This window comes from Micropterus salmoides, unplaced genomic scaffold (genome assembly GCF_014851395.1).
Source record: "Micropterus salmoides isolate LMB-PRFRI ecotype aquatic unplaced genomic scaffold, ASM1485139v1 Ms_hic_scaffold_12, whole genome shotgun sequence".
NCBI classification, from domain to species: Eukaryota; Metazoa; Chordata; class Actinopteri; order Centrarchiformes; family Centrarchidae; genus Micropterus; species Micropterus salmoides.
The window spans coordinates 17,200,714-17,214,233 of NW_024040263.1; the positions used below are offsets into that span (position 1 = coordinate 17,200,714).

At 38.6% G+C, this 13,520-nt stretch overlaps 1 protein-coding gene and 2 long non-coding RNA genes across 11 annotated transcripts; 1 reads left to right on the plus strand and 2 right to left on the minus strand.

The window, feature by feature from the left end:
• Window positions 1-917: 917 nt before the first annotated feature.
• On the minus strand, window positions 918-4,103 carry sumo2a (small ubiquitin like modifier 2a). The gene is made up of 4 exons (XM_038713770.1): window positions 3,985-4,103; window positions 2,951-3,082; window positions 2,569-2,640; window positions 918-1,426 (listed from the first exon to the last, which is right to left on the minus strand). Exons 1-4 carry the CDS (start codon window positions 4,003-4,005, stop codon window positions 1,361-1,363), a joined length of 291 nt encoding a protein of 96 aa, XP_038569698.1. The 5' UTR covers window positions 4,006-4,103; the 3' UTR covers window positions 918-1,360.
• Window positions 4,104-6,388: 2,285 nt separating this feature from the next.
• LOC119899274 lies at window positions 6,389-7,922 on the plus strand. Its single transcript, XR_005443776.1, has 2 exons — window positions 6,389-6,645; window positions 7,235-7,922. It is a non-coding gene; the product is annotated as an uncharacterized LOC119899274 (long non-coding RNA).
• A 255-nt stretch (window positions 7,923-8,177) lies between these two features.
• On the minus strand, window positions 8,178-12,894 carry LOC119899273. 9 transcript variants are annotated; one of them, XR_005443769.1, is made up of 12 exons: window positions 12,558-12,891; window positions 11,472-11,577; window positions 11,259-11,315; window positions 10,567-11,173; window positions 10,168-10,450; window positions 9,825-10,044; window positions 9,628-9,734; window positions 9,359-9,454; window positions 9,071-9,270; window positions 8,861-8,975; window positions 8,466-8,710; window positions 8,178-8,356 (listed from the first exon to the last, which is right to left on the minus strand). It is a non-coding gene; the product is annotated as an uncharacterized LOC119899273 (long non-coding RNA). The 9 variants fall into 9 exon arrangements; XR_005443770.1 differs by having other exon boundaries at window positions 10,567-10,772; window positions 10,956-11,315; window positions 12,558-12,889; XR_005443768.1 differs by having other exon boundaries at window positions 10,567-10,881; window positions 10,956-11,315; window positions 12,558-12,889.
• Window positions 12,895-13,520: the final 626 nt, after the last annotated feature.

Genomic DNA, 13,520 nt, shown 5'->3' on the forward strand with positions numbered 1-13,520 from the left:
TATGGTTGTGCTTCCTGTCAGAGTGGCTTTCAAATTCCAAGAATTATCTGGAAGTGAAAATAAAACCCTTCAGCAAAGCAGTTTGAGGCCAGTCATTTAGTGCGCGCTGGCGTTGTCAGAGGCCAAACTCCGGTTTAAATGGAAGATCCGACAGGAGTTCTCATCCATGAGGACAGAGATAATTTCATCATGCTGTTAGAAGACCAATAAAAAGCCGCCACATTTGACACAGAATAGTACCTGCATAAAAGAAGAAAACGTAGCCTTCTTGCAGCCCAGCAGAAGAGTAGACATCATTTTGATTAAGTGTCATTGTCACTGTTGTAGACTTGAAGCAAGTATTTTACTACAGACTAGACAAAGCTGTCTCATGTCAGGAGACAACTGTGTGAGAAAACTCTTCCAAACATGATTGTGAAAATATTCAAATGTGGATATACATTATGCCTATTTTCATCCCAAGATGGTGACTTGTACATATATTATCAGAGAGCTACCATGATGCACCTTCTTTTCCGTAGCAGGACAGTGATACTGAACAGGCACTAAGGCTGTGAAAGGCCTTTCTGCAACCCAAGGATGAACAACAAGTGCTGACTTGTATACTCAATCAGGGTAAAAAAGCAAAACAATACTAACTTATACCTGCACAAATATAATTTGTGTTCCATGTCATTCAAGCTCAAGGTTCTCTAACCTTAGCAAACATTTTTAAAGCAGGGCATTAGACATAACTAAATGAAAACCATCTTATGACCCCGAAAAGGACTGTTTTCATTTGTTACACATCTCTGGTTATGCAGTTTACTGTTGCAGGCTAAGAAAACTAATACAGTTTTAATTAACATTTCACTTACTAGTTCTGACGATATCTGCTGGTTTAGACTCCTAAAGTATCCATAAAACAAACGGAGATATATGTTAAAAAAAAGACTCAATTTATTCCAATAATACATTTCCATAACAACAGATGTGAATTTAAAATGCAGGCTTACTTGACAACAATAACAAAATTCCATCTGAATCAAAACCTCAATGACATAAGTATAAAAACAAAAAAAAGGACCAAGGCGGTTTAATCCAAAACTTCCAGGAAAAAAAAAGTTATCATGACAAGATTTTGATTTCTTCAGCCCATTAGACTGCAGCTTAAAAGTTGTCTACACTGTGCAGATCAGACATGTTAACATACAAATGGACAATGTGATTAAATCTATCTACACCAACTGTGTTGCTGCCTTTGAGCATTTTCACAGGCAAGTATTCCACTGGATGGTATCAACACTGGTCATGAGCTTTTGAAGACTGGGCATGTTCAGGGGTCAAAAGGGGAGGTAGGGATGTTCGTAGGAAACAGTCTTTAAAGAGAAGAGCCACCGGTTTGCTGTTGGAAGACGTCAATCGTATCTTCATCCTCCATTTCTAGCTGTAAGAAAATGTACAATTGTGAGTGTAGTCTTTTACTTGAGTTGTGTGAAAGACATAATGCCTTATTTATCATAATTTGATAGTTATAACTTTGCTGAATGACAGTCGCTGGGACAATGCAGCTGTCAGAACACTGATCTCTGTTCTGCTTCTTCTTTTCCTTCCACTCCATTTGTTACTAACTTAACACTTCCTCCATGTGCTCCACAATTAGTGCTTTTACATGTGAAGGCAGTGGTAGGTCTTTACTGTGAAGCCCCTTAAGCTGAAGTTTTGAAACTTCCATTGAGGTCAGCTAATGCAATCAAAGTTAGTTAAACAGTAATAGACAGTAGATTTAGGCTTTTTTATTCTACTTTTCATTGGAAAGTTAGTTTGAAACTGGAATTTTTTTTGTTTTATTACATCTTAAAAAAATAGGATAGGTCAATACAAAGACGTTACAGATGTGATGTAAACAAAGAGAGGAAACCAAGCTTAAAGTGGTTGGAAGAAGAGTTTTTGGCTAACCTGAACTCCCCAAATGGAAGTAGACAAGAGCTTTTATGCATCTGTTCTATGGTCATAAAGAGGCAGCGCAGCTGCATCATGGAGTTGTTTCCAGCTGCTCCGGGCTATTTGTGAAATCTATGCTTTATCTCTGTACAATACCAGCACTGTAGCATATGACATACTGGAGAAAGCTGACATGAGTGTATGTCCACCATCAGGACATTCTCAGGACATAAACTTATCATGTATCAATTAAGTCATATTAACAAAACTTTCATAGTGTAATACAGAGTTAGTACACCAATTAAATAGTACATGTGCTGTAAACATGTCTTCAATTAAAATGTATTTTGCAATAAGGAATAGCATCGTCTGTAAGTTCTGTTTCAGAGGAACTTAAATTATTTGTAAATCCTGCTCCCACATGGTTTGTAGAAATACCTAAATAAGTAGCACACAACATAAAAAGTGACACCAAAGTGTAAAATCCAGGTCATGCACAATGTCCAAGGTAACAATTCTGTGAGATACAGAACCATTCAAAAGTTTGGATGCACTCTCTCATTCAAGTGAACAGGAAGGTATGTCCAAACTTTCGACTGGTACTGTAAGTATTCATGTAGGCTGAATGAGAAGGTGAAGCCTGACCTGCGATGGTGTGTCAGTTTCATTGATGGGCTGCCCGTCAAATCGAAATCGTATTTGCCTCATTGTCAGCCCCTTTGGAGATAGATAAGAGAAATATTAATTTTAAAATACTGAAAATCAACATAATGAGGCGCCCTGTGACATAAGCATTAAGGTGCTAAACATGAACCATAATTATAATAGCAGAACTGGCAAATACCATTAAAATTTAAAAAATGATTAATTAAAATATTTCATAAGACATTGTAATTATTGTTTCAATTCCATTCATTTAGACGATTGAAAATGTGTCACAATATCCAGATATTAGAACTTCAATGAATGCAATGAACACAAATATGACTCCTTTTGAATAGTAGTAGTATTTGTGCAGCAGTCTCACCTGCCGTTCACAATAAGCTTTCATCAGTTTGCTGAGAGGAGTGTGTCTTTTGATCTTGAACTGCACCACTGAGCCATCCTGCCCTGCCACCTTCAGGTTGATGTGCTCATTGTTCTCTGTCTTCACTCCCTCCTAAAAGAGAAAAAAACAACACAGTTTGCAGAAAGTTAAGTTGTTTTCAAAAAGTGGTGTTAACACAAGTAATGTTAGCTTGGTAGATTGTCACTTCCAGCATATGCAACGTTAACACTTGTGCAAGCACTCAACCACATAACTCTTTCCATCAGTCAGACACAATGACTTGGTACAAAAGAATAAAACTAACGTTATTCACATCGCGTGTATAAATGGAGTTTTAAACCACCGTTACATTTATTTGACGCCTAAAATCAGATTACTACTGTAGCTCCAGACCACAGAAAACATCTTCAACGTTAGCATTAGCAAGTCTATTGAAGATGGCCCACAACTTGTAATAATGCCCAAAGGCCTAATCAGGATGGAAAGTAGGACTTGCACTCATCAACAATCCCTCTTTTCCTATTACACTTGGGTGTGCAGGTAATGGGCATAATTAAACAATATAATTGTGAGATCCGTTAACAGTTATTGCTCAAATAACGTTAATGTATTTTTAGCCCGTTGCTGTCTCTAACGTTAGTCAATTTTCTTCGGTTCTAGCTAACGTAAAAAACTATATCGATAACTTACATGTTATATGTGCATCGCTACTGCGGACAGTGGAATTTAGGAGGTTTGAATGAAGTGTATTTAAAAAGACAAAACATCATTTTTTTCATACCGCGCGGGTCTCGGGCACATTAGCCTCGTTAGCTTATTATGCTAACTTCACCCACTAGCTTGTTAGCTAACGCGGTAGCTCCGGTTTGTAGCGTTAACTTAAGCCTTCTTCGAAATTATGCGGCCGTTGATGAATTAGTCGGCTGGCTGTTCACAGTGTTACCTGTATACTTATCGCACACGGACGGGGTACACACTGTATAGAAACCCCTTTAACAAAACCCGCTCCTCACCTTGGGTTTTTCGTCTGCCATTGCTGCTGCTGTGTCTATCTGCGCCCGTTCTACTGCGGCTGCGCTGTCTGGCGCGCCACTTTGCGTCGGCTGCAGTGCGCACAGCTGCGCCAGATCTACTGAGCGCTCTTAAAATGTACTCAGGGCTCTCAAGATTTATCAAAAGTTTAGAGTGAGATAACGCATGTTAGAGGAGTATGGAGCCACTCAAATATTTGCAGCAGCAGCCCCTCGGCTCCAGCCAATTCTCCCAAGCTTTTACTAGCAGTTAGATTTTACCTATAGTCAATAACTGACCCGAACAAACAAAGAATAACAATAGGTAGATTTGATGAAAACTATTTATATATACTTATATTTCAAAAATACAAATGTATCAAAACTAAAAAGAAATTTTGCTCCACAAGAGCCCACTGAACAGCAGTTCTGTACACATAGGCCTACAGTAGGATAATACCTACAGTGAGGAAAATAAGTATTTGAACACCCTGCTATTTTGCAAGTTCCCCACTTAGAAATCATGGAGGGGTCTGAAATTGTCATCGTAGGTGCATGTCCACTGTGAGAGACATAATCTAAAAAAAAGAATCCAGAAATTACAATGTATGATTTTTTTAACTATTTATTTGTATGATACAGCTGCAAATAAGTATTTGAACACCTGTCTATCAGCTAGAATTCTGACTCTCAAAGACCTGTTAGTCTGCCTTCAAAATGTCCACCTCCACTCCATTTATTATCCTAAATTAGATGCACCTGTTTGAGGTCGTTAGCTGCATAAAGACACCTGTCCACCCCATACAATCAGTAAGAATCCAACTACTAACATAGCCAAGACCAAAGAGCTGTCCAAAGACACTAGAGACAAAATTGTACACCTCCACAAGGCTGGAAAGGGCTACGGGGAAATTGCCAAGCAGCTTGGTCCACTGTTGGAGCAATCATTAGAAAATGGAAGAAGCTAAATATGACTGTCAATCTCCCTCGGACTGGGGCTCCATGCAAGATCTCACCTCGTGGGGTCTCAATGATCCTAAGAAAGGTGAGAAATCAGCCCAGAACTACTCGGGAGGAGCTGGTCAATGACCTGAAAAGAGCTGGGACCACCGTTTCCAAGGTTACTGTTGGTAATACACTAAGGTGTCATGGTTTGAAATCATGCATGGCACGGAAGGTTCCCCTGCTTAAACCAGCGCATGTCAAGGCCCGTCTTCAGTTTGCCAATGACCATTTGGATGATCCAGAGGAGTCATGGGAGAAAGTCATGTGGTCAGATGAGACCAAAATAGAACTTTTTGGTCAAATCAATATGGCTCAATGACAGCCATTTTCACCATCATGATGGATGATGGCTTTCCATCCAGATCCAAGATATAGAAAAATATCTCTAGTCCACTTTCTACTTCATCACATCTCAAAGGGAAATATTGTAGCTACTTTTTACTTAATCTGACAGCTTTAGTTACTCTAAAAAAAAAGAAGCTTTTTACACACAAAACGTATGAAGAGTTTAAGAAATAGGATGTTTTGATGTAAATTAAATTTCTTAACAGTTTATTCAAGTCCAGCTAGCTCAATTGGCAGCTGTTTTGGTATTAGTCATTTTTCATGTAAAAACATTTCATGGTTCCAGCTTCACAAACGAGAGGATTTCCTGCTTTTCCTTGATTATTTTAATGTATTTTTAATCATTTTGAGGTTTGGACAGTGAAGGTCTTACTTAGGGAACTGTGACAGCATTTCTTGTTATTTTCAGAATTTGTTACAATCAGTTAACGGAGAAAATTAAATAATCATTAATTGCAGTCTGATACAAAGTAGTTCAACCTCAGCCAACTATGCATGAGGAATAATAATCTAGTGATATAATATATAATAGTATACAGTCATATGGGAAATTTTTCTTTCTGCTTTGAGGAGGCTACTTTTATTTCTAATTGGCTACTTCTAAAAGTATGTAATTAGGCTATAAGCTGGAAAATGTACATTTTCCAGCTTATTGTGTGTGTGTATATGTGTGTATATATATATATATATATATATATATATATATATATATATATATATATATATATATATATATATATATATATATATATATATATATATATATATATATATATATATATATATATATATATATATATATATATATATATATATATATATATATATATAAGAGAGAGAGAGAGAGAGAAAAAATTCCCCAAGCAGACCTATTGTGTATTGCTTTTTCCTTCCTCTTCCTTAACGGTCAATCAACGTGTTGTGGCCCGCCCACTAAGTCCAACTAATCACTCACAGAAATATTTCTCTCCATGATCAGAGATGTATAAAGGTTTGATCCACACTCCATACCAGTTGGTGGCGGTAATGCACCAATTAGTTGTTTGCCAACTGACAATAAAAGCACAAGGAAGAAGACGGAAGAAGAAGCTAATGTTAGACAGAACCAGCACATGTCAATGTGATCTAAATGCAGAAGTCCATTTACCGGAGATAACTGTAAGAGAGAGAGGGAGAGGAAGAGGGCGGAGAGGCAGAGGTGTTGGAGGTGCTGTCAGGGCAAGGAGAGCCAAAGGACCTACCCGGAGTTATGGCTCAATAGAGGACGAAGAAAGAGTGGAAGCCCTCTAAAAGAACCCAAGGGCTGTTACCGAGGTTTGTATTGATAAGGTTGTTGTAACGTTATTATATTCTGACCTGTTTGCACTTTATGACAAAACCCAGCACAGTGATAACGTTATTTACATAGCAGCATCTGTGCACATGTACCCCTGGTACTGTAACGTTAGATAGTAGTAACATGTCATTTATGGGGGCAACAATGATTATATGACGCAATATTACAAGTTGAGCAAACACTGGCCAGCCTGCAAACCCTAATATGCAGTACCATGTTGCCAACATAATGTTATGCAACTTATAAAGCCTTATTTTATCAGAATCACAAATTCTTTGATACCCGAGGGGAAATTCTTGGTCACAATTGCTAAGCTTGCATGTCAATTAAATATAAAAATTATAAAATCTAAATCTAAATAAAGGTAATGTGGACATGTAAAGTAATTTACAGCATCAACAGAAGTGTAATGATAAATAGTAGTAGTGCATTAATATTAATAGTAATTATGAGTACCGGTATATTTCATTTGGAATGGATACAATCTTAAAATCAACACAGTAACCACAGTATTGAAGCAGAGAATATTGCATATTGAGTATTTTTCACTGTGTCCTCTTTCTTCAGACTTCTTCAAGAGATGACCCTTGAAGAATACAGAGCTCTCCACCCTTCTGCTGGAGAGGCAGCCAGGCCTGGTCTTTGATGCCTTGATGATGCATCAGAGCAGACATGGTGCCCCACCTTCTGCCGGAGTGCCAGGAGTACCTTTGTGTACTTGTGGTAACTGTAGGAAAATGCTGTGGCCAGGAGCAAACGAACTATGTGAGCCTACTGCTACACGTCTCCCAGTACTGCCTTGAAGAAGGCTTTATTCGCATTCACAGGCAGTACCGGTAGGACATTACAGCATTAGGCAACATCAGGGAGCCTGGGGATGACAACAGGGAGTACCGCTATGGTGCCTATAGACACTTCAGCTATTGGCAACATGGAGCTTTAGGCCAGGGAAACCAACTTGTCGTCCCTAGTTGTTGTGTTGGGAGGATTAGAGAGAAGTTCCCTGATCCTCAAGGACACTACACGGGTTTTATTCCTGGACTGTGAATTTCCTTCCAGGCCCTCTGGCATGGTCATACAGTTTCACACAAATACTCACAAACCTGCCTCAGCATCATCAAGGCATCAAACAAATGTACATAGTTAACATTTGATTTATTATTACATTTCTATATATATTTATTCATATTTCTCCCCTCTTTATTTAAATTGATGTATGTTGTATAGTATCAAAAATTAAAAAGAAATAGAAGCACATGGTGTTTTTATTTTCATTATATACATTTGAACATGTTTAGAATTTCAAACTTTGCCATGACATTTCCAATACCAATTTTAGTTATTTATATTTACATAATAGGGGACAGCTGTAGCCTTACTTATCATTACTGTTAAAATTGTAAACTGTAATTTAGGCTACCTACTGAAAATAATATGCACTGGTCACAGTGGACTTAGCAGAATAAGATGAAACGTGTACAAAATGGAAAAACATAAAATAACCACTGGAGGAGGGTAGGAACAGAATTTAATGTTAATAAATTTCTCTTTTTGAAGAGTAAAAGCTATGACTTTGTCAGTGAACTGAAGTTCTTTCCCTCGTGATCCTGCCTGACGAGAATCAGGACACATGCAAGGTGATCTCCTGTGGGGATCCTTCCACATCAGATGCTGGTTGGAATAACGGTCCTGTTGAAGACAGTGCCATCGCACATAGTTACAGACTATATTGTAATGTAAATATCATTCAGTGACATGTAATATGGTACAACATAGGCAACAAATTTGTGTAACTTACCTAGACCTCTTCTGATTTGTCTCTGTAACAAGTCTGATGTGGCTGGTGCAGGTACGGGGGGCACCAAACCAAGCTGTCTGGGGTCATCTGGTCGAAGGCTCCTCCTTCTAGGCATCCCCACTCCACTTGTGAGTCTGTTCTTCACAATCCTTCTTTACAACTCGTAAATGTATCTGTAGGTTTTTTCAGATTTCAAGGCATATATGCTGTATCTTCTAGCGTTCTTCTTATACAATCTTTTGAAACTGAAATAACACAAATTACAACCATTTAATATCAGTTTGTAAGTAGAACAAGAGAAAACCTTGAATGTAAAGACATTTTGCATATTGCATATAAAACATTGGCTGAATATTGTACTATGAATGGGAATATTATATAAGTGTAAAACGTACATCTCTTTGCCGTCCAACATTTTCATTGTTCTCATAAACTGGTTGGCTGAAAGCATAGCGCTTGCTGGCATACATCAGGATATGATTCTGGAATGACTCTAGGTCTGCAGTCGATCTGATAGAACAAACAAACACATACTTCTGTGTACATGAGCAGTCAGCATAAATATTACTAATATACATCAGTGTGAAAAAGTATAGCCACACTACCTGAATCGCAGATAGTTGTGAACATCTTTCTGCCACCTCTTATTGAGAACTATATCCACTAAAACTTTGTGGCACTGGGAGTCTCTCTGGATCCACATCTTTCCCCGCATTTGATCCGATTCAAGGTGCCCGTGTTTGCAACTTCCCATAGTCCAGGTGTGAATGTTGCAGACATGGTGAAGGATGCCAACCCATAATGCCTGCAAGACATAAAAATGCACTATAAATATGTCCTTAATATAGCAATTAATGAAATTACTCAAAGATATAATAAAATTGTGTGCTTACAAGAAACTGCCCACGTGTGTCAGCAGTCCACCGAAAATGGTTGACTATGTCCTTCAGCAAGTTGAAGAGGATGGACTCTCCTTTTATCTTTGCTGCCTTGAAAAGAGAAAAATAAATATTACTGTAAAATACAGGCATTCAACTATAGTCTGTGTGTAGAGGTTCAACACTAAATGACTACACCAAATGTCTAGAATTAGTAACACATCTTCTGGCAGAGGAAAGTAAACAAAATCTGTTGTCTTTGAGTGCAATGAAAACTTCCATACCGTCATCCATCAACTGCACATAGTTCAATAACCCTGATTCTTCGCACCATGCCATATGTCCAGACTGTGATGAATTCCAAGGGCCTTGTATTTGCCTTTGTCTGGGTCTATGAAGTGGTAAATAATGTCATGTTACTATAATATTTATATTGCTGTTATACACATGCATCCATACAATATATTACATGAATACTTACTCATAAGGGCACCAATCTGGGCATGAGCATCTGTGCAGATCTCCACTAGCTTTATTTCTGATGTAAGCTTGTCCAGTCTGGATGAAACCCTCCTTCTCCATGACGACAGTTCCATGATCTTTGCCGCTTGTCTATGGTGACAACATGAATGATCTCCTTGGTGTCATTCTCCATGGTGGTGTAGCTGCAGTATTGTGCACAGTGACCAGGAGAGTCATTTCTGCCATCCGTTGAAATTTTTTAAAATATAATTCAACAGAAAAACAGTTATTAGTTGTTTCCATACTGTCATTGCTTAGTGTATTAAATAGCTATGTTACATAATACAGTATCAACTACACACCTAGGACAACAACATCTTTCCCTTGAAGGCAACAAAGAACCTCTGTCCTTCTCTCTTCCCAGAAGTCCTTTATTGTATTGACGCAGTAAGTGTCCTGAATGGAGAAGAAAGTGTTCCTGTTCACCATCCCCGTGTTCATCAATTTGAACAAGAGGGCAACCTTGGTGTAGTTGTTGCCAGACAACAAAATGTTGGTGGACAAGAGAAAATCTCCAGCTTGCATCCCAAACTTCGTCACAGGCTGGGAATTCCACCTCCACAAGCTGTGTCCATTAGGACAGATCTAAAAGTCACAGAGAAGAAACATTTGCTTTTGTCATGTACAGCACTGGCTTTTGGTATAACCTTTCATCTTATACTAATTTAAAGTTGTGATATTCTGTGATTGTCTGGACTTACCCATTCGATAGTAGCTGCTGTGCCCTTGGTGGTGATGTTGATCTGAAAGGGTGCAACAGAGTTGCACGGCGCACCAGTCCTCAGAAGGCCAGTGCATTTATTCACAGGCAGGATCAGAAATGTAGCCAGTTGTCTTAAGCAGTTCTTGTGCACTATGGAGGCTCTGACACCTATGATGTCATCTTCACAAAGGACATTCTGTGGTTCTGGGAAAACAGGGTCATGATCACAGGGAGAAGGCTCATCAGGAGCGTCTTCATGTGCAGGCAAGGAAGTCTATCGATAGAGTGTGCTTTCTTCAGTGCTCCACCCATTCTATTGAGGCACAAAAATCTGTAGTAAACAAACACCACAAAACAACTGCAAATTGAGACTGACAAATAACACACCGTATAGAAATCGGTGGAAGATCCTCTTCATCAGAGCTGAAACCATTCTGTCCATCATCTCTTTCAAGGGAGTAAGATGAAGCTTTATCTGCCCAATCAATTCTTTACATAATAAAACCAAGTTCTCAACTAATATCACTGGAAAATAATACATGTACATTGGGTCATTGAAAACATTTTCCTCCAAGTCCTCCTCAACAAGGCTCATGTCATGTAAGCTGCAAAAAACATATTACAAATATATATTATGAACATTTGGACAAAAGCAATACAGGGCTAAAAGTTATGATGTGTACATGTTACCTTTGTTCAAGGCCCTGAATTTCTGTGGCTTCTGGAATGACATCAAGATGTGCATCTCTGTAAAGAATAACCAGAGCAAGTTGTGTAAATCCCACATATGCTCATTCAACAGTAGATATAGACCAAAAATTTAAATTACACACTAATCATAAAGTTCATGTTTCTAATCAAAGCTATTAGGACAAAATTAATATATTGTTATGCATGACTTACCGGTCTGTTACACTAGAAGCACCAATGCTAGACAATGCTGGAGCTGGGACTTTCTCTGGGACGTTTTCACTTCAAGGGAGTCGATGTTGCAGGACCTGTCTCGTAGCTGGAGAGACAGCAGCAGCCTCAATAAATGAAGTGCTACATGACTGTAATACATTACTGTACTGTAATCCACAATGTGTTACATCTTGGTAGGGTTTGCTCATCTGGCCTAACAAACTGAACATCCCAAAAACTATCACATCTAGTGCAAGTATGATCACCGACAGATAACATGGAAAACGTAAGCCAAGAGTGTGTAAAAATGTCCCTGTTTCTGTACCACAGTCCATTATAAAACACATCATGGATAAAGTTTATAAAGCCATAGTCAGGTGAGGATCAAGGGTGCTCTACAATATATTATAACACAAATAAATACTGAGTGCCATAATTTGAGCATGTGGTAACCTTTGTATGCACCCTAGAAGCACAAACAAATACGTTGTTTCTAATGTAAATTCTGACAATAAGCATAATTAGTCACTTGATAGGCACACAGTGTTGTTATCGTAATGCTGTTAGCAGTAAAAATAAATGTTTTCCCCCAGGGCAGTAAACATTTAGCTTGCTAATCTGAGCCACCATGCTCCATGCAATGTTACGGTTTTTTAACTAATTGTAATCATCAGCTGATTGTCTCAGAAACACAAAAGACACATTTCTGTTCACTAAACAAAGCCAAAGTGCTGGAGAACAACCTTTGAAATAACAATCCAACTAACATTACATATTTCTTCTAACGGGGTAGTAAAAGTTTAGCTGGCTAATATGAGCTGTTAGCTGTAGGCTAACGTTACTGTTTTGTGGTCAATAATACTAATCAGCTGATTGTCTCACGAACGTAACCAGCACATTTCTCCCCATATAGCAAAGCCATAACACAGCGAGGGAGAAGAACCACATGAAACTATCCAACTGCATATTTTACACCACTGACAAGGGAAAAGTCACTTCTCACGGTGTCTATGGCTAGCTTCTGGCTAATGCTAACATTATCAAACAACAGTTTTCATTTGCAATGCTAAAGTTAGAATACCTTACCTGTCCATCAGAAAACTGGCAACTTCGGTGTCGCTTAGAAAACATTTTTCCCTCATTAGACCCTTCTTCCATCTGGGAAAAGCCACACCGATGTTTAACCGTGATTTCTGCCTGCGTCGCTCCCGTTATAAATCTGGCTTCATCATGCTTTCGCTTCTACTTCTTCTGCTGCTTCTTCTGTTGCTTCTCTTTCAAGGTAGTGACGAAAGCGCTGTTTGTTCACTGTAGGCTACAGTAGAAACACAATATGTCGACCTCCACAGCAAGGGGTGCCTCGTGTATGTAGATATAAATAGCTCATTCTAAGGTAATAAAGTTATCCATAGTTATGGATATTATATTGCATTTCTGTCAATAGATCCTCAGAAATATTATACACTGAACCTTTAACTAGTAACTATAGGCTATTTATGTTATATTAAGTTGTTGCAGTTAAGCTGCCATCCAAATAATTAACACCTAAAACACTGCTGAGGGTGCAACTGTGTGTACACGTTGTCATAGCCACGGTTTTCGTTCACTTTCGGTTTCATGCACCACCATGCACCTGGAACGCTTTGATGTGGGAAATCGGAAGTTTCAACTGGGAAATATCCCAGTTCCGACCGGTCTTGAACGCAGCATAACTCCTTCTAAACTTTCTACCAATCATAACACTCTTCCAAGGACAGCATATCCACACTGAAGATAGTATCAGTCATCGGCTGCTAGACCTGACTTAGTGGGCGGGCCACAACACGTTGATTGACAGTTAAGGAAGAGGAAGGGAAAATCAATGACAACAGGTCTCCTTGGGGAAAGGCAAAAGCAAATGTATGTATTTATTCATTCATTCTTTCTTGCATTTATTTCCCCATTTATTTATTTATTCTTTCATTCAGTTCTGTCACTTTGGATGTTCCATAGTTAGAAACCAACGCTGCTCACCACAAAAACTACACTACACCACCTACCTACCAAACT